At 48.0% G+C, this 27901-nt stretch overlaps 2 protein-coding genes and 1 long non-coding RNA gene across 6 annotated transcripts in view; 1 reads left to right on the top strand and 2 right to left on the bottom strand.

Moving 5' to 3' along the window:
- Positions 1-402: 402 nt before the first annotated feature.
- Positions 403-9190, bottom strand: DDOST (dolichyl-diphosphooligosaccharide--protein glycosyltransferase non-catalytic subunit). The gene is made up of 11 exons (XM_081306262.1): positions 8902-9190; positions 8562-8672; positions 5189-5275; positions 4181-4284; positions 3949-4043; positions 3586-3679; positions 3172-3320; positions 2631-2778; positions 1898-2018; positions 1678-1784; positions 403-1587 (listed from the first exon to the last, which is right to left on the bottom strand). The coding sequence occupies exons 1-11, from the start codon at positions 9053-9055 to the stop codon at positions 1438-1440; spliced, it is 1320 nt and encodes a 439-aa protein (XP_081162388.1). The 5' UTR covers positions 9056-9190; the 3' UTR covers positions 403-1437.
- Positions 9092-26380, top strand: LOC308655879. Of its 3 annotated transcripts, XR_014023527.1 has the most exons (5): positions 9092-9199; positions 16720-16956; positions 23787-23898; positions 24894-24924; positions 25797-26380. It is a non-coding gene; the product is annotated as an uncharacterized lncRNA (long non-coding RNA). The 3 variants fall into 3 exon arrangements; XR_014023528.1 differs by lacking the exon at positions 9092-9199 and having other exon boundaries at positions 15790-16956; XR_014023529.1 differs by lacking the exon at positions 9092-9199 and having other exon boundaries at positions 15790-16956; positions 23737-23898.
- Positions 9943-27901, bottom strand: part of KIF17 (kinesin family member 17) — a 45362-nt gene continuing 27403 nt past the window's right edge. Inside the window, exons 12-15 of one of the 2 annotated variants that reach the window (XM_081306250.1) lie at positions 17423-17681; positions 15861-15931; positions 12454-12574; positions 9943-11598 (exon numbers count right to left, since the gene is read on the bottom strand). In XM_081306250.1, the coding sequence (XP_081162376.1) occupies positions 11420-11598; positions 12454-12574; positions 15861-15931; positions 17423-17681 (630 nt within the window). In that variant the 3' untranslated portion in view covers positions 9943-11419. The remainder of the gene's footprint in view (positions 11599-12453; positions 12575-15860; positions 15932-17422; positions 17682-27901) is intronic. The other variant, XM_081306251.1, reaches the window with a different exon arrangement.

Raw genomic sequence — 27901 nt, 5'->3', positions numbered from 1 at the left:
GTTAGGGCTTTATTTATGGACACTGGAATTTGATTTTCATGTGTCACCAGATTGGCCCACAGGCCAGTTGCCAGGCCTGGTCTGGTGAACTCATAGGGCTCACTCTACAAAGCATGCTTCCCGACAGCGAGGTCCCTCTGTATCGGTGATAAAGACGATGTGAGATTCCCTGCATGAATCCATGATTCACTGCATGAATCATGCAGTGTCACCCTACTCTGTCGTTATTCACCAAGAAGTCCAACCTTAAGGCCCTTTTCTGGCCTCACAGACCTCTCAAAGTGATGGCCCAGCGGGTCTGTAGGAGGATTCTGGGCTGAGGGAGATCAGACCTGTGCTCGGCAGCATGGAGGATCCAGGCCAAGGCAGTGGCGGGGGTGGCAGAATTTGTGACATTTGCCCTTAGTGCTGAGGATGGACTGTGGTTCTTCTGGAGGGGGGCCTGGCACCAGTTGGTATGTGCCACCTGGGCTGAGGCAGACATCTGCATGGTCAGTATATTCAGGGGTCAGCACAAAAAAACATGAAAGTGAGGTGCCCCTTCTGGACCAGCTCTGGAGTGCACAGAGAAAGCCTTTCCCGTGTTCCTCTAGCTACTGAGTTAATCTAACATTGCCAAGATCACTGATGAAATGGAAATTAACAGTGTGGCATCTTAAACTTGTTGATTTCCCTTTTGACTAGCATTTCTGAGATATTAAATACAAATTTACAATGCAGAGTATGTACGTGCTGAACTCAATATTTCGCTTTCTGAATGAGTCTTACACCCTGATGGGAAAATTTTGTGGACACATAACATTGGGGAAGAGATTCCACATTTAACTGCACACACTTTTTGTGTGTGGTACTAGGGACTGAACCAGGGGCATGCTACCACTGAGCTGGGGAGCCTCCTGCCTCAACCTCCTGAGTGACTGCAATTATGGATGTGTGCTGCTGTACCCGCTTAGACACATGCTTTTAAAGTTATAGCCTTCAGCGAGGTGAATATATATTTAAGGTTCTTTTCACCCAAGGTACTAATTTTTTTTAGTCCAGCATCTGTATTAACAACTTTATTTTACCCTTTGAGGAGAAGTTAGGATCACTTCCTAGTTGAGTCTTGGCAAAACTAAAAGGAGCCACTTATTAGTGGGCATCTAGGGATGCGTGAGAGCAAAGCAGGCTCGGGCAGGAAAAGTGTGGGGGCCACAGTTCTCTTTATTTTAGAAATGGGAGTGACTGCACATATGAAAAACACCACAATTCAAGGTGGAAAAAATGCATAAAAAATGATTCTCTGGCCCCTCCCCCGGTACTCAACGCTGCACCCCCGACTGAGGTAAGGCTGTGCCGTTTCCCACGGCTTCAGAACAAAACAAACAAAACGAGATCACCAACCCGCCCTGGTAAAAACCCTCCGCTCTCCGCTGCAGAGTCCCGGGCTCTGGCCCCTCAGTCAGACTTCTCCTTCTCCTTCATGTGTAAGAAGACGATGCTGAAGATGAAGAGCCCCGCCATCATGGAGAAGGCACTGGCATAGTAGGGATAGGCCGAGGGGATGAAGCGCTCATACTGCGTGTGCTGGAGTGGCCTCACTGACACCTGCAACAGGACAGAGGTGGCAGTCCCTGGCCACTGGAGGCCTAGGCAGGGAATTGCTGGCTGAAGACAGGGACTGCCCGCTGTGCATACCTGAGTGGAAGAGTACAGGTGGGTGTAGCCCAGTCGGTTGTAATCCACTTTAAACTGGAACACACCGTACACATCGGGCAACTTAAACTGGACGCTGTATTTGCCACCTGGGGAAGAAGCGACACCAGGGGTTTACCGGAGTGTTTCTCTGCCAGGCCTCATGGAGGCTAGCACAGGTGTGGGCTGCCCCCTGCAGCCTTCTCTGGCAGGAACTGCCTACCTTTCCTCTTCAAGAAGGTCCTCACGAAAGGATCTATGCGAACAAACTCCAGCTGAATGTCGTCACCATCAAAAGGGACCCACCTGCCATTGGAGAGCTGCTCAATCACGATGCTGTACTCCTGAGAGGAAAGGCTGGGTCAGCCGGGGCTGCCAGGGGCTGCAGGGTGCCACACCTGCAGGCAGTGCTGCCCGTGACTCCTGCCCTCCCACCACGGCAGGGAGCTCCCGAGTCCTGCAGCTCGTGGGAGTCCCTCCACCGTCCTGCGCTCCTCAGCAGGGCCAGTGCCCCACAGCACCTCTGCCTGACCAAGGTGCTCGGCACAGAATCCCTGGCCATGGACGTCGACCATCCATGGAGGCCCTTTCCATTCCCAGATGCGCAGGCTCTGTCACTGTCCTCATGCCTTGCTTTGCTTCTCTTGCCTGACAAACTCATCCTAAAAGCCAACTGAAATGCCGTTTCCTTATAAACCTGACTTCCCGGGCAGTGAAGTGGCGCGGCCCCCTCCCATGGTGACACACAATCTTCAAAACAAGGCCTTCTGCTAGACATGGGTTAGTGCAGGCCCCACACCTAGACTGACAACCTTAGGGACAGAGGTGAATGTCTTCATCCTACTTTATGCCCCCGAGCCCCAGGCACCAAAATGACCCACAAATGCTTCTGAGTCAAAGTGACTCAATCTGGCCAAAACTTTGGGCCCGGGGCCCCCGCCCCCGCCCCCTCTTACCACTAAATCAGTGACTGTGTAGGCATTGGGTGGGGCTGTCTCGCCCACCCGATGATGGGACACAGGTCCTACACGGAGAACACCCTCCTCCTTGAACACCCAGCGGGACAGGGCCACAGCTAGCTCATAGTTGCCTGTCTGGGAGTACCTGCAGGAAGGAAAAGGAGAGGCTGGCGCCCGGGACCAACTTCTTCCTGGTGGTGCGTGATGGGACAGGCTACCCTGGTCACCAAGACGGCACACTAAGCAAGGCTCTGTGCGTAGCCTCATGCTCTCAGGAGCCATGGTTAAACAAAATCAGAAGAATGAAGAGATGCAGATGCCCTGGGCATCACCTACACCATAAATACACAAATCTCTAAAGGAATGCTGGTCTCCAAATAGCTCCCCAGGACCATGAGAGGTGTGGAGTGCCAACCGCAGCAATGTAAGCAACCAAGTCATCTTCAAAGAATTCCAGAGCCCCAGACAGCACATAGGCTTCTCCACACAAACAACCTGCACCTCCCAGACCACGTGCGAGCGCCCCGGGGAGCCCCACCTCTGGGCACCAGGCGTGGCCTTCTGCACTGCCGAGTTGAAGAAGGCATCGCTGAAGAAGTCGAGGGAGCCGCTGAAGACGACCCGGGCGTTGTTCCTGGCCTGAAGCCCGGCAATCAGCAGGGTGTTCTTCCCCACCGCGTGGGGGTACTGGGAATAGATGGAGGTAGTCACCCACACACTGCCAAGGTGAAGCCAAAGCCACCAGAGCAAGAGGACAACAGGCTGGACACCTAAGTGGCTGTGTCCTCATCTGAGGGAGGAACCCGAGAGCACACCACTTCTGCCCACGCGCCCTTCCTTCCACCCTGTCCCCTCAGCAAGCGTGCCTCCAGCATCGTTTTTATTTTCCAATAAGAAAGTGCTTTGCCACCGGGCCCAAGAGGCGGAAGGTCAAGGCTGCAAAGGTCCTTACCTGGGTAATGGGTTTATCTGGGAAGAAGGAGTAAGAGGTAGACGAGCCCGTCAGGATGTCCAGGACCAAAGGATTGTCGGGATCCGCCACCATCCTGCAGAAGGAACGAAGAGCAGCCCGACACTGACCCAGGAATGAGCCCAAAGGACGAGGGATCGCCAGGGCCACTTCTTCCCAGGATGGATCCTTCTCTCTCAAAAGCCAAACACTTAGCTCTCTTCTCGCTACAATAAGAAATTAATCCCACCCACATCTGCTGGGGGAAGGAACACCCCCAAATAATCACAAATTTGGTTTAGCTTCTCCAAAACCAAGTGACCCTTCCTTCCCCAGGTTTCTACAGGCCTCTTCCTGCTCACTCACCCAACTCCTCGAAAGAGGATGGGATTTAGAGACGATTTCCCAACAATGGTTGGGGCCTTCAGCAGGTTCTCAGTGTCAGCCACGATGAGCGTGTGCTACAGAGCAGAGGGAAAGAGAGGTGTCCAGAAAAGGTTCCTCGGGCCAGGGAGTCCCTCTAGCTCCCTCTTGTCTTTAGGCTGAGCAGAGCTTTGCCATCCATGCCAGAAGTCTAGAAGGCAGTGGGCCCGATTACCTGGCCGAGGTCTGAGACATCATAGTTATGATGGTCGATGACAGCTGTTTTCTCCTCATCAAACTCAATTCCACACTCACTGCCCAGCTCTCGGAGAGGGTCACCTGCAAAGACCCAAGAGATGCCTGCCTGAGCCCTTACAGTGGGCTCAAGCCAAACAGGGTCATGGTTTCCCCATGACTCACTCATCACTGGTCAACACCAGTGCCCTGCAGCTGCATCAGGCCAGCCTCTGCCTCCAGGGATCACACTCTGAACTGATGGAACAAAACCACGACCTGGTCTCCTTCCACAAACACACAATGACAAAAAACCCCTCTGAAACCAAGCCTGACGTGAAGAACCTGGGTTGACAGGTTTCTCCAGTCCTTGTCATGCCCCATTACAAGGAACATACTTTTAAAATATGTCAGTACTCGGGAGGCTGAGGCAGGAGGATCAAAAGTCTGAAGCCAATCTCAGTAACTTATGAGAGCCTGTCTCAAAAAAAAAAAAAAAAAAAAAAAAAAGGCTGGGGATATAGCTGAGTGGTAAAACGCCCTGGTACCAGCACCAAAAACAAAAAAAAACATTGTCAGACTGCCCAGGAATGCTGAAGCTGGGTGATCAGCACAGGGGACTAAGGATGCAACTCTCTCCCTACTTCTAGGCACCTCTGAAATTTGGGGCCCTGGGATCCATTCCTAGTACTTCAAAGAAGGAAAAAAAAAAAAAAAACAAGGCAAAAATCAATTAGATATCTGGGCCTTCTCTAAGGGACAGTCCCCAAAACAAAGCCAACAATGAAAAAAGCCCAGCCAGGGTTTCTAATCCTTCAAGCCCTGAATCTCACTGTCTGGTCACAGCAAAGCACAGGAGGGCCTGAGCACCCAGCAGCCTGCAGCCCCCTCACTGACTGCTGGCCAAGGCCCACCCAGAGAATGCCAACTTGACAGCTTCCATTTGTGAAGCTTTCCAAGCTCCCTGGAGAATGGAGGAAAGCACCAGAATTTCCCAGGTCCAACTTACCTATGTCTGAACTGGCAGCTACCAGGACACTGCCTCCCCCGTCGATAAATGCACTGATGGTCTCCACATTGATGTTGCCTCCAAAATCTGAAAGAAAACATCAGACACAGTAACCAGGCTCTGCTCCCTGACACTCAGGGTAGGAGTGGGGGTCTCCTGTAGACCAGCCACAATCCATCAACATGGGACCCCCAGTGGGCCCAGAATGAAAGACAGGGCTGCCGTGCCCCATCTGGAAAAAGAGCCCTCATTTCCCAAAAGTCAAGATTCAGTCAAGTCAAGTAACACCTCAGATTCATGAACTTTTAAAGGTTTAGATGAAACAGTCAAACATCTACTAATGTTTGGGGACTAAGGATGTCAAGCGGGGCACCATATTTCAGGTCACATATAACTTTCACTTAGAAATACTGCCTTTCGGGCTGGGGTTGTGGCTCAGCGGTAGAGCACTCGCCTCGCACGTGAGGGCTTTGGCAGTGGGAGCCACGGGAGGATTCTGAGAAGACCTATGTGACTTCACTTGTGCTTTCTCAGGATGGTCCTGGTGGCTGTGTGGGGACCAGGCGAAGGGAGTGAGGGTGGAAATGTGACAGGTTAGGAGGCCACCATGAAGCCCAGACTGTGATGAGTGCTTCCAGGCCACACAGAGGTAGTACAGCAGAGTGCAGGGTGGGGGTGGGGTCTTCCCATGGGCATGAAGGTAAACCACAGGGGCCTTGAGGGGGTGCCTGTGGCTGCCACCCAAAGAGAGGGATTAAGGACAGTCCCAAGGAGCCCAAGCAACTGGAAGGATGAAAGTGCCAATTTACTAAGACCAGACATTGAAGTTTGTCTGTTAGACATCCACTAGGCATGGGGACAGGAAGGAGTCCATGAAAGGCCTCTGTGAAGGTCTGCATGGAACAGCCCCCTTTTCTGACTCTGAAAAAATTAAAAAGCACCTCACCTTCAAGTATAAAGAGTACTCTGTTCTTGGGGATGCTGCCTCTTATCACAGGTATAAAGCCATCTAGCCACTCTCCTACAAAGGCCAGAAAGAGCCCCAGACAATTCCAAAACAGCTTCTTGGTATAGAAGAGGCTTTCAACCTAGGGTGACCGTACCCCTCAGAGCACTGTCTAGAAGGCATTTGTGATTATCACAATAGCAGTGAAGTAGCTGCTGGCCTCTAGTGGGTAGAGGCCTAGGACACACTGAACACCTGCTTTGAAACTGAGGCAGCCTGGGCTTAAACAAGGCAAACCCCTGCACCTTTCTGAGCCCACCTCCCATCTACAGAGCAGGAATCCAGTGCTGCCGGCAGCCTGTGTCATTCCCCTGAGCCGCTACCGCACGTGACCTGGGAATCTCCTAATTCCATATGGGGCGGGAGCCACTGGTGCATGGACAAGGGAGCCAGCCCAGGTTTGCAACCTGGCGGAGCTAATGTGGTTACTGACTGCAGAAGGACCCAGAGCAGGGCCAAACTTATACCTTGGACCCTAAGCAGTATGAGCCTTCTCCCTAAGAGTGCCTGAGAGGACTTCCTGCAGCAGCATCTGCTGGTGTGGGACCCACTCACCAGGATCAAAAAGCTGACAATAGTGATGTGTGGACAGTGCTTTAAATAATGCTAAATCTCACAAAGTTACTGTCTTCCCATTTATTTTCCAAGCTTTTTCTTAAGTTTGATACCAGCATTAGAATTCCTCTATACTTGCTAATCTCCTTTCTGAGGAGAGAACCTGTAGCAGGCAACAATACACGATAGAAGTTACCAGCACTGGTTCTAGTCTATCTATTCACAGTTAGCATCTACCTGACACTGGCTTTCCATTTGCACTGGTGATACCGGGTTCATTGTTGGTTTATTAGTACAGTGACATGGAATGTGCTAGAAAGCAGGAAGGAGATACGCAAGTGACTAACCCGAGAAATACTATCTGAGGCTGGTGGCATCTCTCCCACCTCCCTTTCCCGATGTTCTCCAATCCATCTCCCCACTGCTCCTTTCCTTCCCAGTCTCTCCAAAAGCACAACTTGACAGCTTTTTCACTCCACCTTAAATCCTGACACAAGGTTTGGTAATTCATTTCCAATCTTTATTTTCTCAAACACAGACTGAAAGAACTTCCCAAGGGCAGGCTCTATCCTTATTATTTCACCACTGGACTATCCAACCACTGGACTGTGTATATTTCAAAGTCCCAAATACAGCAGAAACGCAGACAACCATCACTCTGCTGACAGATCCAGTCCAACTGCCCTCTCATTTGAAGATCTTAACTTAAAGAGCCCGGGTCACATCCACCCAACTACCCTCGTCTCCAAAAAGCCAGTTCCAATGGCATGTGTTGCAGAGCAATGGGAAGCAAGATAGTGAGTGACAGGCCTTTGGAGAAAAATACTTAAGGGATTTGGTAGAACCCAATCACATGTGAACTACAGAAAACAAAGTAGCTGTCAACAAAGCAAAAGATGTCCTAAGCTTCATCAACTGAAGGGAGGGAGGGTTGCAGGGTACATGGTAGTGCAAACAGGGGTAACATGAGTCCTTCAAGGAAAAGACAGAAGCAAATAAAGAAGGGAATCACTAGCATTCTCACCAAAACAAGCCTGGCCAAAAAAACTGGGGATATTAGAAGAAACACCTAAGTAGGCTATGACCATGTGAAAACTGTTTTTCAGCAAGATAAGCACCAGATTTGTTTTCTAAGGCCCTGGGGAAGGCTGGGAATCTCCCTCGCCAAACACAGTAGAAAGATACAAGTTGCAGTTTAATGTAACTTTGTAACAGAATTATACAGTGATGGAATAGATTGCCTCCTAAAATAGGAATAGTGAAGTATAAGGGGCCTGGGGGCCTGCTCCAGGAATAATTTGAAGAAGATATTCTATTAATAGAATAGTGAAGATATTCTATTAGATAATTTGAAGATTCTGTTCAACAATTAGCCCTCTGCTAAGCCTCTGAACATATCCAGCTGCTATCAAATGGGTAGGAGCCTAATTGCTAAGGCTTTTTCTCAGCTGGAGGTTAAGGTCAACTACCAATCTTCACAATGCCTCTTTACACTAATCCATACTAATAACATGCAACCCCTCTTTCCACACAGGCAAACTCCATCAGGCATTCTTCATTCTATCAGACTCTTTGCAGAAAAAAAAACGTCCTTCTCTGCAGAGGAGCAGGGCCCGAGTTCCACGGTCTATGGCAACACTTGACCCCGCAACCCTTAATTGTGCCCAGGTTAGAAATTAGCATTTTCTCTTCTCTTGGCAGCAGCAGTGCCAGGGCTGGCAACCCATCCCCAGACCCTGAACCTGCCCAAGAATCAGAAGAAAGCAATGGATCAGTCCGGGGTCCTGAATCCCGGCGACGCGCGGCCCTTACCTTCTACCGAGGGGGAGAAGATGATGAGATTATCATAGAGGAACTCCCCGTACTTAATGAGGGACAGGCTGGGGTCATCGGCGGTCTTGAATGTGAGTTCAAAGTCCCGATCTGGACGAGGGAAAAAAAAAAAAAAAAAACAGCATCAACTACGGCAGACAGGACGCAAAGGGAACCAACCCCCCTGTGCAGATATCGCGAGCCACTCCAGGCGGCAGGCCGCACCTGGGCGCCTGCTCCAGAAAAGTGGGTGTCAGGGAGCATGGTGATGCCCTCAGGCTCGGGCGTCCTTCCCAGCCCTGACTCTCACGCGCCGTCCCCTCGGTCCCCGCTCTCAAACCTTTCAGGCTCCGGAAGAAAAGCGAGTGCGTCTCCCGCAAGTTGAGGTTATCCAGCAACACTAGAGTTCGGGGGCCGCTGGCGCAGACCGAGCCAAGCAAGGGTAGCAGCAGCCATAAGAGAGACCAAGCACGGGCCGCCGTGCACGGCTCCATTTTCTTCTTTCAGCCAAAGAACCCACACCTGGACACCGGAAAGGTCCCGTCTACAGCCGACCAATCGCGACTCGTGGCCGTGGAGTACCAACCGGAAGTGATCTAGATACTCCCGGCCGGGCATCAACAGCTGCGACTTTGACGGTAAGAAGCCCGGAGCATTTCCGGAAGTGCCCTAGTCGGAGGCGGACCCCTTACATGCTATTGGTAGAAGGGACTTGAGGCCCCGCCTCCCAAGAGGAAAAGGTTCAATACTGAAGAGACAGCTCTGTAGCCGCCACCAATCAATGCCGATCGCCCTTTGGCTCCGCTCAGTCAGGCTCCGCCGCTAGTCCAGGGCCGGGTTCTGGCGCAGTGTGGTCCTTTTCGAAGAGGTATTGTCCCGGACGGGGAGTGGGGCACTTGGCCCCTTCCTTGGTCCTCACCAGTCTAGGGCAGACCGGGAGGCCCATCTCCCAAACCTCTAGAAGGAGAGGCTAGAGAGCAGGGACGGATTAAGGAGGGATAAGGTCGAGGTCAGGGGAACTGCGAGCTCCTGCCTGCCCATCTCCGTCCCAGGGGTCAAGCCATTGGCGAGGAAAAAAAAAATAAAATAAACCCCGTAGCTTCACTTGCTTTTCATAGATGTATACAATATCTTTATTTTTATGTGGTGCTGAGGATCGAACCCAGTGCCTCACTTGTGCAAGGCAAGTGCTCCACCACTGAGCCAGAACCCCACCCCTTTTCATTGACTTTTAAGGTCACAGCCACCGGGCAGTACATTATTAGCCCCCCCCCCCTACACACACACACACACTAGCTTTTGTCTAGGTCACTCTTCAGGAACCCAAAGGCCACTTTTGCTGAAAACACTGAGTCTCCACTTGGGCCCGTAGATGTCCCATGGATGACTGGAATTGACTGGAATGGGATGAGGAGGCTTGTTTCTGTCTTCCTTGTTGCCTTAACCGTTGATTCAGATTCTTCTGGGTACTATATGTAGGCATGGTCATCATTTGATATGTTTTGCCCAGAGCTATATATAATACAGGGTTAACTTGACTAGACTTGCCCAGCACCCCCTCAAACCCAACCTTTTAAGTCTAAAGACACCTACCAGCCACCATGACTAGAAACGCTCAAATTCTCTGAAAGAGCTCCACCTAGTTCCAGAAGACATGAACATTCCTTCCCTTTTAGCCTCTCCTCCCCCATGCATTTCCCTAGCAGACGCTCCTCCTCTTCATTCCTTCTGGCTCTACCCCAAGTGGAGTCTCCTCCTGCCCTCCCTAGCCTACCCCTGCCACAGCTCAGGACACCTGAAGGTTTTTTCTTCACCTCGAGTCTGCACCTGACCTCATCGCTACAGCTTCATCTCTCTTGTCCGTGCTCAGGGCTGAGTGTTGCCACCTGGTGCTTTTTGCTCACGAAACTTCTGCCACCAGGAGTACCCTCCCCATATACCTGTCTTGAACCTCCAGGACCTTCTGCCTTCCTTACAGGAGGGAGCCCTGCCCCACCCAACACTCTCCCTTCAGAAAGGCTCTTTGTTCCCCTTAAAGTCTCTGACCTGGTGAGTAGTGTAGTCAGAGGCTTGCCTCTGTGGCTACCTAAGCACCCCACCCCAGCTTCTTCAGAGTGAGCTCCTGGTCCTATTAATAGTTCCACAAAGGGGCCCTGGGTGACAGATTCTTTGAAATCTCTGACACTCTCCAAAGAAAAAAATACTCTTTTGTGTTTGCAGGTGCAGGGAGCCTGCTGGTTTTAAAATCTCGGGCCAGTGAACGCCCATTCCAGACAGCTGCCATGGCTGCAGAGATGCAGGGCCCAGGGATGTAGTCAGAGAGGGTCAGGGAGGTGATTTATTCTAAAAGGCAGTTTATTGGGCAGCCTAATGTGAAGCAGCCTTCTCAGCCCAGTGGAACCGCCCTCCAGGCCTCTTCCAGTGCCCCTCCTGCAGGGCAGGGCTTCCTTCTGGAAAGGGGGCAAATCACATGGAGGCACAAATTTCAGTCACCAAGATGTCGCGCATCATCCAAATGCTGGGGCTGGTGATGAAGGTGCCAAGGCAGGTCCGAAGCTTCTGAGGCCATCGAGGCAAAGGACAACACTGGTAGGCCCAAGTTGCCGGCTCCAAGGTGGGAGGGTGGGTAGGAACACTGATGCGGTGCACGGAGCCGGGGCAGGCCTCTCCGAGGAGGACGAGGAGGAGGACGGCAGTCTCGGAGGCAGTCTCTGCCGGCCAAGCCCCAAGCCCCAGGCATAGTGACTGAGGGCCCCCCTGGGCCCCAGGTCACTGTGGGGGGAGATGGGAGGAGGCCTTGGCGGGGCCGCCCAGCAGTTTCTTGGAGCCTAAAGGCAGGTGGTAGCGGGCAGCTGCCATCACAGAGGCTCACTGCCAAAGTTGCTTTTGCTTTTCTTCCGCCTAGCTTTGGTGAAGGGGATGTCGAGGGACTCGAGGCGGAAGGGCCGGGGCTGGGGCATTTCAGGGGCCTGGGCAAGAGGGATGGCAGAGTTGTTGCTGAGCGGGGAGCCGAGGCCTGGTGGTGAGTTGTGATGAGCTGTGGAGAGAGGGCAGGGCTGGTGCGCACAGGTGTGGAGAGAGCTCCTGGGGTGTGCAGGGTGGAGGACGGGTAGCCCTCTCCTCCCAGCCAGAGGCCCTGGCTCTGCAGCAGGACCCTCTAAGGCTGCTCTAGTTGAGATCTCAGCATTACATCTGCATCCGAAGAATCTGGCTGGGGTTAGGGGCTCTAAAGCTTCAAACTGAGGCAGCCTGAGCTCTCAGGCCAGACAAGCTGGGGTTCAAAGCCCAGCCCCACGACTCCCTAGCTGTGCAACCTCGAGCAAGTCACTCCACCTCTCGGAGCCTCTGCAACGTGGAGGACTCCGCTGATGTTCATGTCCCTTCTTTCGGACTCCTGCCCTTACTCCTCAGTCCACTCAGTCTCTTACATAACCTCTGTATAGAACTAGGATTCATGCCGGGCGCAGTGGCGCACACCTGTAATGCCCTCTTGCCCTGCCAGCGCCCTTGTGGTGGTCCTTGAAGAGAGTCAGTCCTCATTTGGGGAAAGTCGCCACACCGGCATAAGGAAGCTGGGGAGTAACCAGTTTATTGGGCAGCCTAATGTGAAGCAGCCTTCTCAGACCCGACCCACAGCACCAAGCCAGGGCCCTCTGTGTGGCAGGGGAGACACCAGCCACACACAGTCTTCTCCCAAGCACCTACTATGTGCCAGGCCCTGGCTTGGTTATTTCCCCACCTCATCTCCTCTAATCCCACTCATTTTATTGCTAAAAAACACAAGGCTCATGGAGGGAAAGGTGTTTTGAACCCAGGTCCATTCAACTCTAGAACCACCCCCCATGCCTTTCCTAGGTGTGGGGGAGGGGGCACAGGTGCACAGGACACTCACTGAGGCTCTTCATGGGATCTGAACTGAGGATCTGGTTGGCCCGCTTGGGACGGAAGTAGTTACTGGCAATATGTTCACTGTCACTCCGACTGAGCATCAGCTTGTAGCGGTCTTCCTCCTGCTGAGATGTCAAATCCTAGTGGGTCAAGACCCCTCATCTTCGCAGAGCTGATCTGGGCCCCCTGCCTGGGGCTCAGCAGCCTCCAGAAGCCTGGTGAAGTGGGGCTGGCCTGAGCCTCCCCCAGGCTGCACCAGAGGGCTGGAGGGACCATGGCCCATGGCAGCACACCCTGCCACAGACCCTGGAGCCCCGGGAGCAACTCAGGCAGCTGGGGATCAGGCGGTCGTCTCCAGCCAGGCCCACACCTGCCTTCCCTCCCTTGAGATGGGGAGTACCTTGTTCCCTCCTGCCAGCTCCAGCAGGGGCAAGGGTGATACAGAGCCCAAACTCCACCGCACAAGGAATAGAGTACTCAGCCCGCAGCTACCCTTATGACCACTGTGCCTGGCATCTTGACCTCTCCGTCACCCAGAACAGACACTCCTCACTGCTGTCATAGACTGACTCTCTCCGTTCTGTCCCTCACCAGGTTCCCAGTAGGGTGATCATCCACAGGGCCCTGTGCTACAGGGCCAGACACATGACCCACACTGGGCCAATCACAGAGCATCATCCTCCTGAACAAAGTAATTGACCCAAGAATAGGCCCATAACCTGGGCAGAGCTAATGAGAACCTTTCCACCAGCTTCAGAGTGAGATTTTAAGGGACCAGATCTCTCTTCCTTTTGGATCATAACAGTTTGCAGGCCATCTTTCCCACGCTGTGGAGAAAGCATACCAAAAACAAGAGGAAAAGACATAAAACCCTCACAGTTTGGGCCCCTACATCCAGCCATGCCTGAAATTAGTCTACTTATATGAACCAATAAACTTCCTATTTTGTTTTTGTTAGTGGTGGTACTGGGGATTAAACCCAGGAGTGTTCTATCACTGAGCCACATCCCCAGCCTTCTTTGTTTTTTTAAGACAGGTTCTTGCTAAATTGCTGAGATTGGCCTTGAACTTGTGATCCTCCTGCCTTGGCCTCCCATTCACTTGGATTATAGATATGCACCACCACACTGGCTGCTTGTGACTATTTGACATCTGTCTCTTGGAACTAGAAGTGCTTTCACATAATCTTTTTGTGGTTGCAGGTTAAGACTGTTCATTTTTGAGAGAGATTCAAGGAGGCAGCTTAGAGGAAAGTTGCATGGCTTGGGATTCAAGCAGCACGAACAGGCTCCTCAGTGAGACTGTAAACTCCTTCAGACAAGCATAGTTCGTCTCCCCAAACACCCTGACCTAGAGTGCTATGCAAAGTCTGTGGATGTGAACTGAACAGAAGTTTTTAGGATCTACTTTGAGAACCCCAGATATCACTGATGACAGCTTCCACAAATGAGAGAGAACATTTGACCCTTGACTTCCTGAGTCTGGTTTATTTCATTTGGCATCACGTTTGCCAGCTCCATCCATCTGCCAGTAAATGACTCAGTTTCATTCTTCTTTTCATTCTTCTTTGTGGCTGGGTAAAACTCCATTGTATATAGACACTGTATTTTTTGAAAATTTTTTTTAGTTGTAGATGGACACAATACCTTTATTTATTTTTTAATGTGCTGCTGAGGATCGAACCCAGTGCCTCACATATGTGAGGCAAGCAAGCGCTTTACCACTGAGCTATATACCAGCCCTATACGCTCTTTTTTTATTTATTCATTGTTGGATTGACATATAGTCTGATTCTATAACTTGGCTATTATAAACTGCATTGCTCTGAAAAACTGATATGCACGCATCACTATTAGTTAGAAGGGAGAGCAATAGAATAAAGGGGATTTAGAGGGACAGAAGAGGACAGGGGAGGTGCTAGGGGACAAAACTGACCAAATTATGCTATTTCCATGTGCAGTATACCACATGCATCCCACTGTTATGCATGATTATGATGCACTAACTTAACAAAAATACTGATGTTAGAAGGGATACCGGTAAAGTAGAAGAAGGGGACCAAGGTGAGGGGAAAGGGAGAGAAAGGGGAAGTACTGTGACCAACCTGTTATGTGCAAATACAAATATCACCCCTCTCTTTGGTACAATTACAATGCACCAACAAAAACACAGAAAGGCAGGGGGAAAAAAGAGAATGTTTTGCTTTGTTTTACAGCAACTTTGCCTTTTCCATGAAGTTAAGCCATCAAAGTAGCCAGTCTAGCTCCAGACCAACACAAGAGGCCACCCTGTGCTGCTCAGGCAGAGGAGCCTGGCTGGACATACTGGAACTGTATGATCTGTGTGCGTTTCTGAAACGTTCATAATGACTTAAGGCAAGGGTCAGCAAATGACAGCCAACGGGCAAATCTGGCCCATAGACTATTTTGTAGATAAAGTTTTATTAGAACACAGTATTCATTTATGTACCATCTATTTCTGGTTTTGTGCTAGGGTGATGGAGTTGAGGAGTTGTGACAGAGACCACATGGCCAACAAAGGCTAAAGCGTTTATTTTCAGATCCTTTTCAGAAAAGGACTGTGACTCCTGCTATATAAGGATCCACGTTACTATTGTGCTACAAAACATGGGAGCTATGAAATTAAATGACTTTAGAATCCCAACCACTGCTCGTGGGCACTCTGAGGACCATTTTGGCCCTGGTGACCAACTAGGGTCCAGGGAATGAGAAGGTGCCATTTGTCTTCTAGGGTTGAGGCTCAAGCCTCTGTTGGACACCAGTAGGACAGGCTGCCCCCAGCTGTCTACCTTTCCTCTGGTCCTTTGGAGCATATGTGCCCCTGACCGAGGGCCAGAGGGGACTGAAGTCCAGGTGCCAATGAGTGACAGAAAAGATCCCGGCTCAGGCTGGGGTTGTGGCTCAGTGGTCTGGGGTTGTGGCTCAGTGGTCTGGGGTTGTGGCTCAGTGGTGAAGCGCTTCCCTAGCATGTGTGAGGTACTGGGTTAGATTCTCAGCCGCATATCAATAAATAAAATAGGGCTGGGGATGTGGCTCAAGCGGTAGCGCGCTCGCCTGGCATGCGTGCAGCCCGGGTTCGATCCTCAGCACCACATACCAACAAAGATGTTGTGTCCGCCGAAAACTAAAAAATAAATATTAAAAACAATCCTCTCTCTCTCTCTCTCTCTCTCTCTCTCTCTCTCAAAAAAAAAATAATAAAATAAATAAATAAATAAAATAAAGGTCCATTGACAACTTAAAAAATTTAAAGAAAAGAAAAGATCCATGCTCAGCCCTTGCTTCAATCCTTAGGCATGATGAAAGTAGCCCCCTTCCCAGTGGCAACGCTGGCCCCTTCGCTGTGGGAGCAGAGACCCCATCCCACCCTGCGCGCTCCCATGGGCCTTACCATGTTTGGCTCCCCGTTGTCAGGTGCAGAGGTCTTTCGGGCTGACTTGTTCTGTTGCCCAGTTGGAACTGCTATGAGAAAACAAGAGCTGAAAAGCCAATGGTGGAAGGGAACAGGTGGGGTACTGTCCCAGAGGTGGGGTCAAGCCAGGCTTGGGCTAGAAAAAGCCACATCCCAGTCCCACCTAAGGAATGTCCTTGGGAGTGCTCAGATGCCAGAAAAGCCACTCTCCCACTTCCAGGATGATGGGTGGGTGGGGGAAGGGAGAGAAGTGGGGGAAGGGAGAGATTCAGCTGCCGCCCAGAGCTCATGGGAAATGGAGCCAGCTGGAGTTTTAACAGGAGGGTGAGGCCCTGAACCAACACTGGCCAGGGGGAGCTTGTGACTCCCCAGGTCTGTGCATGGGGAGAGCCATAAAGATTCTGACTGTGGAGATGTACAAGGCAGCGTTCCTCTGGTGAGCAAACTCCTGGAGGGTAACAGGTGCCCTGTTTTTCACACTTGGAATATTCCACAGTTTCTCCCTGGAACCCGTAAGATGACTCATACATGCTCAGGGCCTAGCTGCTATGGTAATGTCCTTGGTGAGGAGGCTCTGTGCTAGAGTCTTATCAGCCTCAACCTTGGTCTCAGACACTCAGCTTCCGGGGCTAAAGGAGCTCTCTCAGACAACACCATGTGTCCCTGCACCTACACCTGCCCACAGGACAGTAACTTTATACAAGGAGCATACGTTCTAATGATGCCAACGGGGCTAATGTAACCTATGGATATCAATAAAGCTGGCAGCTCAGCGAGCAGCCCTTTTACTTCACCCCTCCCCTGCTGGCTTCTCTGTCTCTCTTTGTGTTTTCTTTAGAGAGAGAGCCATAGCAAATCTGACTTTACTCCGAGACTCGGCCAAGGTGGATGGGTCCGTAAGATTATCTCACCCAACCCCTGATTTTGTCAAGAAGCCTAGAGAAGGTCAGCGAGTGATCTTCCTAAAGTCACACAGGAGGTCAGCGACCAAAGCAGAGGCTGAACCAGGCCCAAGCCCTGAACAGCTGGCTTCCCTCTGCAGTGCTGCAGCTCACTGCCAGGCTTTCAAGCTCTGGTAAGTCACTCACACCCTGTGAGACTGGTTTCCTTGCATGTGTGATAGGCGTCGTGACCATCACCCTTGGCAGGGCTGATGTAGGGATGGAATGGAACAATGATGACAATGGTAATGACACCAGGGACCACGCACCCCATGCCAGGCAGTGCTTGAAGGCTTCCACGTCTGAACATGTCATAACCCTCTCAGCAACTCTAAGGAAGGTCCTATTATTCATCCCATGTCACAGATGAGGACATTGAGTCCCCAAGGGGTCACCCAAGGAATGGTGCAGCCAGAATTCCAACCTACATCATGGCCTCCAGAGCATGCCACCCTCCCAGGGGCCCAGCATGTGGGGTACCCAGGGTCATGCATCTGTTGCACCCAAAACCTGCAGGGAGAGGCCAGGCTCCCTTTCTCTCTGCACAGCGGCCAACTGTGAAGGAGGCAGGGAGGTCCATGGGGCAGCTGAGCTCCTGACCTACTGGAAGGCTGGTTTTAATGATGATGGGCTCTGGGATCTTCCAGAAGCCACTATCCTCATCCCAGCATGATTCGCGCCGAATCCTATCCAGGTTGCTGTAGTTGCAGTCCCTTCGGATCAGGGGCTGCACCTGTTCCAGAAGTTGCTGGAAGAGCATGGAGTCGCGCTCCTGCCGACGAATAGTGGCCAGATAATCGATCTTCTCCAGCTGGAATTCTGACTGCAGATCTTTGATTTCCACTTCTGCTGCCCGAAGCTGAAAGCCAAGGATGATGACAAGTAGTGAGCAGGGGAAGATGCCGGCAGGCCGCCCTGTCCATGGCCTGCCAGCTGCCCTCATCACTGGTCACTGGTCCACTCACCCTCTGCCTCTTGCCTTCACCACCGTCCAGCCAACTCTCCGTCCCCCCATCCTCCTCTGACACCCACTGATCTCTCCACCCATCCAATACTCTCCTCCCGCCTCTCCACCCAGCAGGTAATGAGCACCTGGTGTGTCCACAGTGTGCAGAAAGCTGACTCTCAACCCCGCTGCCAGCTCGGGCACTACTCCACATCCTACACTCATGACAGGGCCTTTTAGAAGTACCCATGTGCAACACGACCATCACCAAAGCCCTAGGAGGTCTCTGAGTCACACAAGTGACTCTCCTAAGGGTGGCAATAGGCAGAAACTCAGACTCCACAGCTCTTGTTTTCCCAGGTCTATAGCTCTGTCATGGTGTGACAAACACTGCCCCTTAATTTGATGCATTCCAGATGGTTTGGTCTCCACCCCCCACAACTGGCCCTTCCCTTCCCTCCTAAGCCCAGGTGACTGTAATTCCAACTCTACCCTGTTTTGCCTGAGCCCCAAGACCCCTGATGCACTCTACTCCTCAAGGAGCAGGTACAGGTGATTCGCAAAGAATAACATTGTGCACACCAAGGAAAAGAAACTACAGTCCACATCCCTGAGGAACTTAGGTGCAAACATCCTTGACAAAATTTTAGCAAATCCTATTCAACAACATGTTAAAAAGACTGTATATCATGACCAAGTTGTTTTTCTCCCAGAGATGCAAGGATGGTTTATTATTTATTTAAATCAATAAATGTACTTCATCACATAGTAAAATTAAGGACAAAAAAACCACTTAGTCATCTCAATTGATGCAGAGAAAGCCTTTGACAAAATTCAGTAACTATTCATGATAAAAACACTGAAAAACTGAGGGACAGAAGAAATCATAAAGGCTATGTATGAAAAACTCAAAGCCAATCTTAATAATAAATGAGGGAAAACTGAAAGCATTTCCCATAAAATTTGGAATAAGACAAGGATGTCGACTCTCAACTCCTATTTAATATAGTGCTTGAAATTCTAGCCAGAGCAATTAGCAAGAGAAGGAAACAAAAGGAAGGAAAACAGGAAAGAGGGGCTGGGGCTGTAGCTCAGTGGCAGAGTGCTTGCCTAGCCTGTGTGAGGCCCTGGGTTCGATCCTCAGCACCACATAAGAAACTAAACAAATAAAATAAAGACATGCTGTACACCTACAACTACAAAAAATACAAATGAAAAAACAGGAAAGAAGTCAAATTATCACTGTTTGAAGATTATATGATCCTAAAAGATCCAATAAACCCCACCCAAATCCTGCTGGAGCTAATAAACAAATTTGATAAAGGAGCAGGTTACAAAATCACCACACAAAAATTAACAGCTTTCCTATATACCAAGGATGAATCCGTTGAGAAAGAAACCAGAAAAAAAAAAAAAAAAAAAAAAAAAAGCCCATTCACGACCTTGAAAAACAAAACCAAAAACCTAGGAATGAATCTAACCAAGGAGGTGAAAGATTTCTACAATGAAAAGTATAAAACACTGAAGAAAGAAATTGAAGCCCTCAGAAGAAAGACCTCCCTTGTCCATGGATAAGCAGAGTTAATATTGTTAAATGACCCTACTGTACCAAACGCAATATACAGATTCAATGCAATCCACATCAAAATGCCAATGACATTCTTCACAAAACTAGAAAAAAAAAACAGTACTAAAATTCATTTGGAATAATAAGAGACCCAGAATAGCTAAAGCAATTCTAAGCCAAAAAACGTAATGCTGGAGGCATACCTGACTTCAAATTATACTACAGAGCTATAGTAACAAGAACTGCATGGTACTGAATAAAAACAGACACAGAGACCAATGGTACAGAATAGAAGACACAGACACAAACCCACATACAGTCATCTGATCCTAGATGAAGATGCCAAAAATATACACTGGAGAAAAGACAGCCTCTTTAACAAAAAGTGCTGGGGAAACTGGTATGTAGAAAGAGACTAGACCCTTCTCTCTCCTTCTCTCCCTTCCTTCCTCCCCCCACCTCTCCCTTTGCAGGGGTTTGGAGGGGAATACCAGGAATTGAACTTAAGGCACTGAACCACATCCCTAGTCTTTTTTTAAAATTTTTAAATTTTTTCTTTTTTAGTTTTAGGTGGACACAATATCTTTTTTTTTTTTTTATTTTTACGTGGTGCTGAGAATCGAACCCAGTGCCTCATGCATGCTAGGTGAGTGCACTACCACTTGAGCCACATCTCCAGCCCTCCTTTTTATTTTTATTTTGAGACAGAGTCTCACTAAGTTGCTGAGGCTTGGTTTGAACTTGTGATCCTCTTGCCTCAACCTCTTGAGTCTCTGGGATTATAGGTGTGCACCACCTCACCCTATGCAACTCCTGGAAGAAACTGTAGAGTCAATACTCCAGCATAGAGGCACAGGCAACGACCTGTGCTTTAGGACCCCTAAAGCTCAGGACATATGACAAGAGTTAATAAATGGGGAGGCATCAAATTAAAAAGCTTCTGCACTTCAAAGGGAACAATTAAGAATATGAAGAGAGAAACTCTTTGCTAGCTACTTTTCTGTCAGAGGATTAACATCTAAACTATATAAAGAAATAAAAAAAAACGTTTACACCAAAAATATCAAATAACCCAATTAATCAATGGGCAAATGAATTAAACAGACACTTCTCAAAAGAAATACAAATGGCCAACAAATATACAAAAAAAAGGGGGCTGGGGCTGGGGCTATAGCTCAGTGATAGAGCACCTGCCTCTCTCATGTAAGGCCGTGGGTTCAATCCTCAGCACCATTTAAAAATAAATAAATTAATTTTTTCCACCTACAAAAAGTTTTTTTTAAAAAATGTTACTAGAGGGGCTGGGGTTGTAGCTCAGTAGTAGAGCACTTTCCTAGCACATTTGAGGCACTAGGTTTGATCCTCAGCACCACATAAAAATAAATAATAAAGATACTGTGTCCACCTACAACTAAAAAAATTTTAAAAAACACAAATATACAAAAAAATATCCAACATTGGGCTGGGGATGTGGCTCAAGCGGTAGCGCGCTCGCCTGGCATGCGTGCGGCCTGGGTTCAATCCTCAGCACCACATACAAACAAAGATGTTGTGTCCGCTGAAAACTAAAAAATAAATATTAAAAAAATTCTCTCCCTCTCTCTTAAAAAAAAATATCCAACATCATTAGCAATTAGAGAAATGCAAATTAGTACTACATTGAGATTTCATCTCACTTTAGCAAGAATGGCAGTCATCAAGAAAACAAATAATATTAAATACTGAGAGGATGTGGAGAAAAAGGGACACTTTTATACTGTTGGTGGGATTGTAAATTAGTACAACTAATATGTAAATCAGTATGGAGGTTCCTCAAAAGACTAGGCATGGTGGGACTGGGGTTGTGGCTCAGTGGTGGAGCGCTTGCCTTACACGTAAGTGTGAGACCCTGGGTTCCACCCTCAGCACCACATAAAAATAAATAAATCAAATACAGGTATTGTGTCCATCTACAACTAAAAAAATATTAAAAAAAAAAAGACTAGGCATGGACCCCCCCATGTGACCCAGCTATCCCACTGCTCAGGATTTATCCTAAAGAATTAAACTCATCATACTACAGTGATCTGTGCACACCCATGTGTATAGCAGCACAATTCACAATAGCTAAACCATGGAACCAGCCTAAGTGTCCATTAGTGAATAGAGAAAATGTTGGAGTTTTACTCAGCCATCAAAAAAAATGAAACTACGTCATTTGCAGGAAAATGAGGGAACTAGAAAACACCATGTCAAATTAAATAGGTGAGTGTGGTGGTACACGCCTGTGGGAGGCTGAGGCAGGAGGGTCTCGAGTTCAAAGCCAGCCTCAGCAACAGTGAGGTGCTAAGCAACTCAGACCCTCTCTCTAAATAAAATACAAAATAAGGCTGGGGGTATGGCTCAGTAGTTGAGGGTACTCCTGAGTTCAATCCCTGGTACCAAAACAAAAAACAAACAAACAAACAAAAAACAGCATCATGTTAAGTGAAACAAGTCAAACTCAAAAGGTGAAGCACCATATGTTTTCTCATATGTGGAAGATAGAGAGGAAAAAGGAAAAGAAAGGCGGCAGGTGATCCCATGAAAAGCAAAGGGAGATTGGTAAAACGGAGGGAGGGGTACAGGGCGTGAGAGGAGGGGAGTGGGGATGTGCTGGGGAGGGATATTGGTCAAACTATATTGTTATACAGTGTGCATATACGAATATGTAACAATCCTACCATTACATACAACTATAATGCACCAACTATAAACCACCAAAGAGGTTTAAAAAAAGAACAATGTCACAAGCTGCTGGGAATTGTCATCTCCTAGTCAGCATGGAAGACACCTGGCAGGACACAGATAGCAGGGATTGTCACTGATTGATTTCTGCTTCCTAAGCTGAGTGGAACATACATGGTGCTCGTGGTCACCATCATCAAATCTTCTTGAACATCCACAATCATTCACAATGACTTCTTTGTTAGATGGGGCCTCACTATGTTGCCCAGGCTGGCCTTGACCTCCTGGGCTCAAACACTCCTCTTGCCTCAGTCTCCCAGGTGGGGGGGGGGATAAAGCTGTGTGCCACTCTGCCAGCCTTGATAATTTCTAAAACTGCTTTATTGAGCTATAATCCATGTGTCAATCCATGTACTGTCCACAGTCCACAGTCCAGTTCAAGCCCAGTGTCAGGACACATGCCTGTAGTCCCCACTACTCAGAAGGCTGAGATGGAGGATAAAGTTCAAGGCAACATGGTGAGATCCTCCTAAACGAATAAGTGTAAGGTGTGCAATTCAGTGGTTCTGACGATTCCATGAAGTTGTTCAACCATCATTACAATCAATTTTAGAGCATTTCATCCCCTAAAAAGAAACCCCAGACCCATGTGCAGTCATGCCCAAGTCCCTCACCTCCAGCCCTAAGCAATCTTTCTTAGTCTTTCTGCCCACATAGGTTTGCCACTTCTGGACATTTCATACACATGGAATCTCTTCTGGCTGGTTTCTTCTCTTAGCATAATGTTTTCAAAGGTCATCCATGTTACAGCCTCTATCGGTAGGTCATCCCTTTCTATCGCCAAATATATTCCATTATATGGCTGTACCACACTTTATGTTTCCCCAAACTTGTTTGTTTTTTCCCCCTTGGAGTTATGAATAATGCTGTTATAAAGATTAGTGTACAATTTTTTTTCAATCCTGAGAAGCAAGCCCAGGGCCTTATGAATGCAGGCAAGTACTCTACCATTGGGCTACAGCCTCAGCTCAAGTATACAAACTTTTTGGTTTTCGTTTTTTAACTCAAGGGCAATTCACCACTGAGCTACATCCCCAGCTCTTTCTATTTTTTATGAGACAAGGTCTTGCTAAGTTGTTGGGGCTGGTTTTGAACTTGCAGTCCTCCTCCCTTAGTCTCCCGAGTTGCTAGATTACAGGTGTGCACCACTGAGCCAGCCAACTGTACAAGCTTTTAAGTGGACATATTTTCCTATCTCTTGAGCATAACTGCTGGGTCACATGGCACACCATACTTAACCACTGGGGGTTAACAATGTGTTTTCCACAGTAGCTGCACCATGCCTCCCACCCATCAGCAGGGTATGAGGCTTCCAATTTCTCCACATTCTTACCAACATTTGTTTCCCGTCTTCATTATCACAACTATAACAGTTGTCAAGTGGTATCTCACTGTGGTTTTGACTGGCATTTTCCAAAGAGTTGATGATGCTGAACATCTTTTCATGTGCTTATTGGCTATTTGTGTGTCTTCTTTGGAGAAATATCCATTTGTATCTTTTTTCCCATCCTTAAATTGGGTTTTTGTTGTCTTTTTTTTATGACTGGGTTGTAAAAAAACACAGTACCTTACCAGATATATGGTTTGCAAATATTTTCTCTCATTCTGTAAACTGTCCTTTCTCTTTATTGACAGTGCCCTTTCAAGAACAAAGATTTCTCTTCTTTTTCTTTTTTTGCACCAAGAATTGAACTCGGATGCTTAACCATGGAGCCACATCTCCAGCCCTTTCTTCCTGAGAGAGAGTCTCATGGAGTCGATTTGTAGATGGCTTTGAGTGCTGCCATTTTTCCAGGGGTAAGTCCTCCACTTCTTGAATATGACGCAGCTGTTTCTTTAGGTCTTAATTTCTTTCAATGTTTTAAAGTTTTCAGAATGTAAATTGGGCACTTCTTTTGTTAATTTATTCCTATTTTATTATTTTGATGTAAATTAAAGTGTTCACTTTATTTGCAGATTGTTCATTGCAAGTATAAAGAAATACAGTCGATTTTGGTTTACTGACCTTGTATTCTGCAACTCTGAGGAGCTCATTTACTGATTCTAATTAGTTTTAGTTGTTGTTGTTGCAGTCCTGGGGATTGAACCCAGGGGTGCTCCACCACTGAGCTACATCCCTGACCTTTTTATGTTTTGAGACAGGGTCTCACTAATTTCCCAAGCTAGCCTTGAACTTGCGATCCTCCTGCCTCAGCCTCCCAACTAGCTGGGATTATAAGTGTGTGCCAAGGTGCCCAGATGATTCCAATTTTTTAAGTGGATTCCTTCTATACACGAGATCATGTCATTTGCAGATACAGTTTTATCCCCTTCTCCAATCTGGATGCCTTGTCTTTCATTTTCTTGCCATTTGTCCCAGTTACACCCTCCAGCCCAGTATCCAATGGGAGTGCGGAAAACAAACCTCCTTTTCTTATTCCCTGACTTTAGGGCAAAACATTTGGTCATTTGCCATTAAAAAGATGGAACCTGGGGCTGGGGCTGTAGCTCAGGGGCAGCGCACTTACCTACTAAGTGTGAGGCCCTGGGTTCAATCCTCAGCACCACATAAAAGTAAATAAATAAAACAATTTTTTTAAAAAAAGATGAAAGCTGGGATTTTTCATAAATGTCCTCTATCAGGTTGAAATGGTTCCCTTCTATTCCTAGTTTGCTTTATATTTTTATCATGACAAGTATTGAATTCTATCAAATGTTTTCTTCAAATTTATTAAGATGATCTTGATTTGTGATGTTTGTCATTTATTATTTTTTTCCCCTTTCTCTCTCTCTCTTTTTTTTTTTTAATACAGTGCTTGGGATTGAACCCATTATACCTTCAAGGCAAGTACATTTGTCCTTGATTCTACTGATATATTACCTTAATTGATTTGAGGGATGCTAAACCAGCCTTGCATTCCTGGGATAAGTTCCTCTTCAGTGTGGTTTATAATCCGTTTTTTTTTAATCTTGTTGGAATTGGTTTTCTAGTATTTTGTGGGGCATATTATGTCTCTAGTCATAAGAAATATTCATCCATAGTTTTCTGATATCTTAGTCTGGTTTTGGTATCAGTGTAATACTGGTCCTGCAGGATAAGTTGAGAAGTGTTCCCTTTTATTTCACAACAATTTTTAAAATATCTTTTTAAACCAAAAACCTTCATTTTGCAAATAATACTTAGTTATATGATATAATGGACTGGCATGGTGGTGCATGCTGGTAATCCCAGAAACTTGGGAGGCTGAGGTAAGAGGCTTTCAAGTTCAAGGGCAGCCTCAGCAACTTAGTGAGACTGTCTCAAAATCAAAAGTCAAAAGTTCTGGGGATGTACTCAGTGGTAGAATGTCCCTGGGTTCAATCCCTATACTGCAAAAAAAAAAAAAAAAATGTGGGGGGGGGAGGGAGGGAACAGACTCCATATAAGAAAGAAAAAAAGAAACTAGATATTTTAATAAAATTAACAAGGTATATCCAACATCTAAATGAAGACAGGGAAAACACTCCTGGAGGACACAAAACTTAGTTTGAACTAACAGGAAGCTAAGTCATGCTCCTGGACAGGAAAATCCATCTTGTAAAGGGATCAATACTTCTAAGCTAATTTATAAACATGACGTGACCCTCCTCTAACATCCAACCTTTCCTTTCTATCTGAATTTGTTTTGGGCTTCCTGATTTTTTTTTAATCACTTCATCAAATGTTTGTCAGACAGAAAACAGAAGAGTGAGCCCCTAAAGGAAGGAACCGAGCTGGCTGCCCCAAACCTTCACCTCCATCTTCAACAGTTCCCAACAGTCCAGAAAAATAAGACTCCAGAACTAGCAGAGAACAGACACATCCAAGCGAAGCTGCTGTAAGAATCCGAGATGAAAAACAAACTATTTTTGCTGAAGGAAATTCTCACAAGAACCAAACATGCAGATCAAAAATCTAACCCAGGGGGGCTGAGGTCATGGCTCAGTGGTAGAGCACTTGCCTAGCATGTGAGAAGCACAGGGTTCAATTCTCAGCACCACATATAGATAAATAAAGATCCATTGACAAATAAAAAAATATTAAAAAACAAACCCAGCAACAACAAATTGTGCTTATCAACAAAGGATAACTTTAAAAAAAAATCTAACACAGGGGCTGGGGTTGTGGCTCAGTGTTAGAACGCTCGCCTAGCATGCGTGAGGCACTGGGTCCGATCCTCAGTACCACATAAATATAAAATAAAGATATTGTGTCCACCCAAAACTAAAAAATGAATATTTTTTAAAAAATGTAACACAGGGCTGGGGCGTGGCTCAGTACAGCACACTCCCTTGGCGCACAAGGTCCTGCGCTCCATAACCAATGCCACAAAAGACAGACAGATAACACCCAACTTGAGAAAAATTAGCTCAGCAAAGTCCACAGGTATGAAAGTTTCAAATACGAAACTGAAAATCTTAAAACAGAAGTGGACCCAAAAGAACCAAGAAGATGTAAAATGGGACTCTAACTGAACCTCAGGAAAGAAAGAGAAAAATAGGAAGACAGCCAAAGAAGTATCAGAAACCAAGAGGCTAAAGGAGGCGGGCTGCTGATACAGCTGGTAGAGCGCTCACCTCGCACACGCACAAGGCCCTGGGTCCCTGGGTTCAATCCCCAGCACCACACACACACAAAAAAAGGTAGGGGCTGGGGCTCAGCAGTAGAGCACTCGCCTAGTGCGGGCAGGACCCGGGTTCGATCCTCAGCACCACATAAAAATAAAGGCATTGTGTGTGTCCATCTACACCTAAAAAAAAAAAAAGAAATATTAAAAAAAAAAAAGATAAAGGAGAGAAACATCAGCTTCCCATGTGCAGGGGCTGGAGGGGCTGCACTTGTAAGAAGGGAGTGTGACAGCCACGGGCAGCTGCACCCTCCCCACTGCCCTGGCCTTCATTCTGCTCTAGCACCTGCTGGCCTCCTGCCCCCTTCAGCTCTGGCTGGCACCTCCCTCTGCCTGGAACACTCTGCCTGCAGGACCCCACAAGTTGACTCCCGTCTTTCAGTCCCCTTCATGGGAACACTTCTGTCCCCCACTTTGACCACCTGGAGTTCTTCTGTCTTGGATGCTGGCACGTGGGCCACTCACTTTGTGCAAATGAAATTTGTCTCTGTGCACTTCACCTTCCATAAACCTGAGCCAAGTGTGGTGGTGCACACCTATAGTCTGCTACTCAGGAGGCTGAGGCAAGAGGATTGCAAGTTGGAGGCCAGCCATGACAGCTTGACAAGGCCCTAAAGACTTAGCAAGACCCTATCTTAAAATAAAGCATAAGGGCTGGGGTTGTGGCTCAGTGGTTGAACGCTTGCCTGGGTTCCAGCCTCAGCAGAACACAAAAATAAATAAATACATTAAATAAAGGTATTATGTCCACCTACAACTAAGAATATTTTAAAATAAAACAAAATATTAAAAGGGGGGCGGGGCTGAGGATGTGTCTTAGTGGTTAAGCAACCCTGGGTTCAATCCCTGGTATCAAAAAAAAAAAAAAAAAGGCGGGGGTGAGGGCTGAGGATGTAGCTGGTGGAAGGGCGTGGGCCAGTCCTCAGTACTGCAAACACAAGGGGAGGGAAAAAGCCAGGAGGAGGCGCCTCCCTGGCACACTCTTCACAGCACTCGGGCTCGGGCTTGGGGCCTCTTGCTGATCCTCCCCAGGGCCTTCTAGTTCCTGCACACTCTCTCACTAGACAGGACAGCAGGGACATACCTGCACTGTGAATGCTGCCGGCTGCCAGCATTAGAGCAGGGCATGGCACACAGCAGGTGCTTAATAAGGGCTTAATAAGTTCCTGTGCGCC

This window comes from Spermophilus citellus (assembly GCF_964194105.1).
Source record: "Spermophilus citellus genome assembly, chromosome: 9".
NCBI classification, from domain to species: Eukaryota; Metazoa; Chordata; class Mammalia; order Rodentia; family Sciuridae; genus Spermophilus; species Spermophilus citellus.
This window is presented reverse-complemented; position numbering and strand designations above follow the sequence as displayed.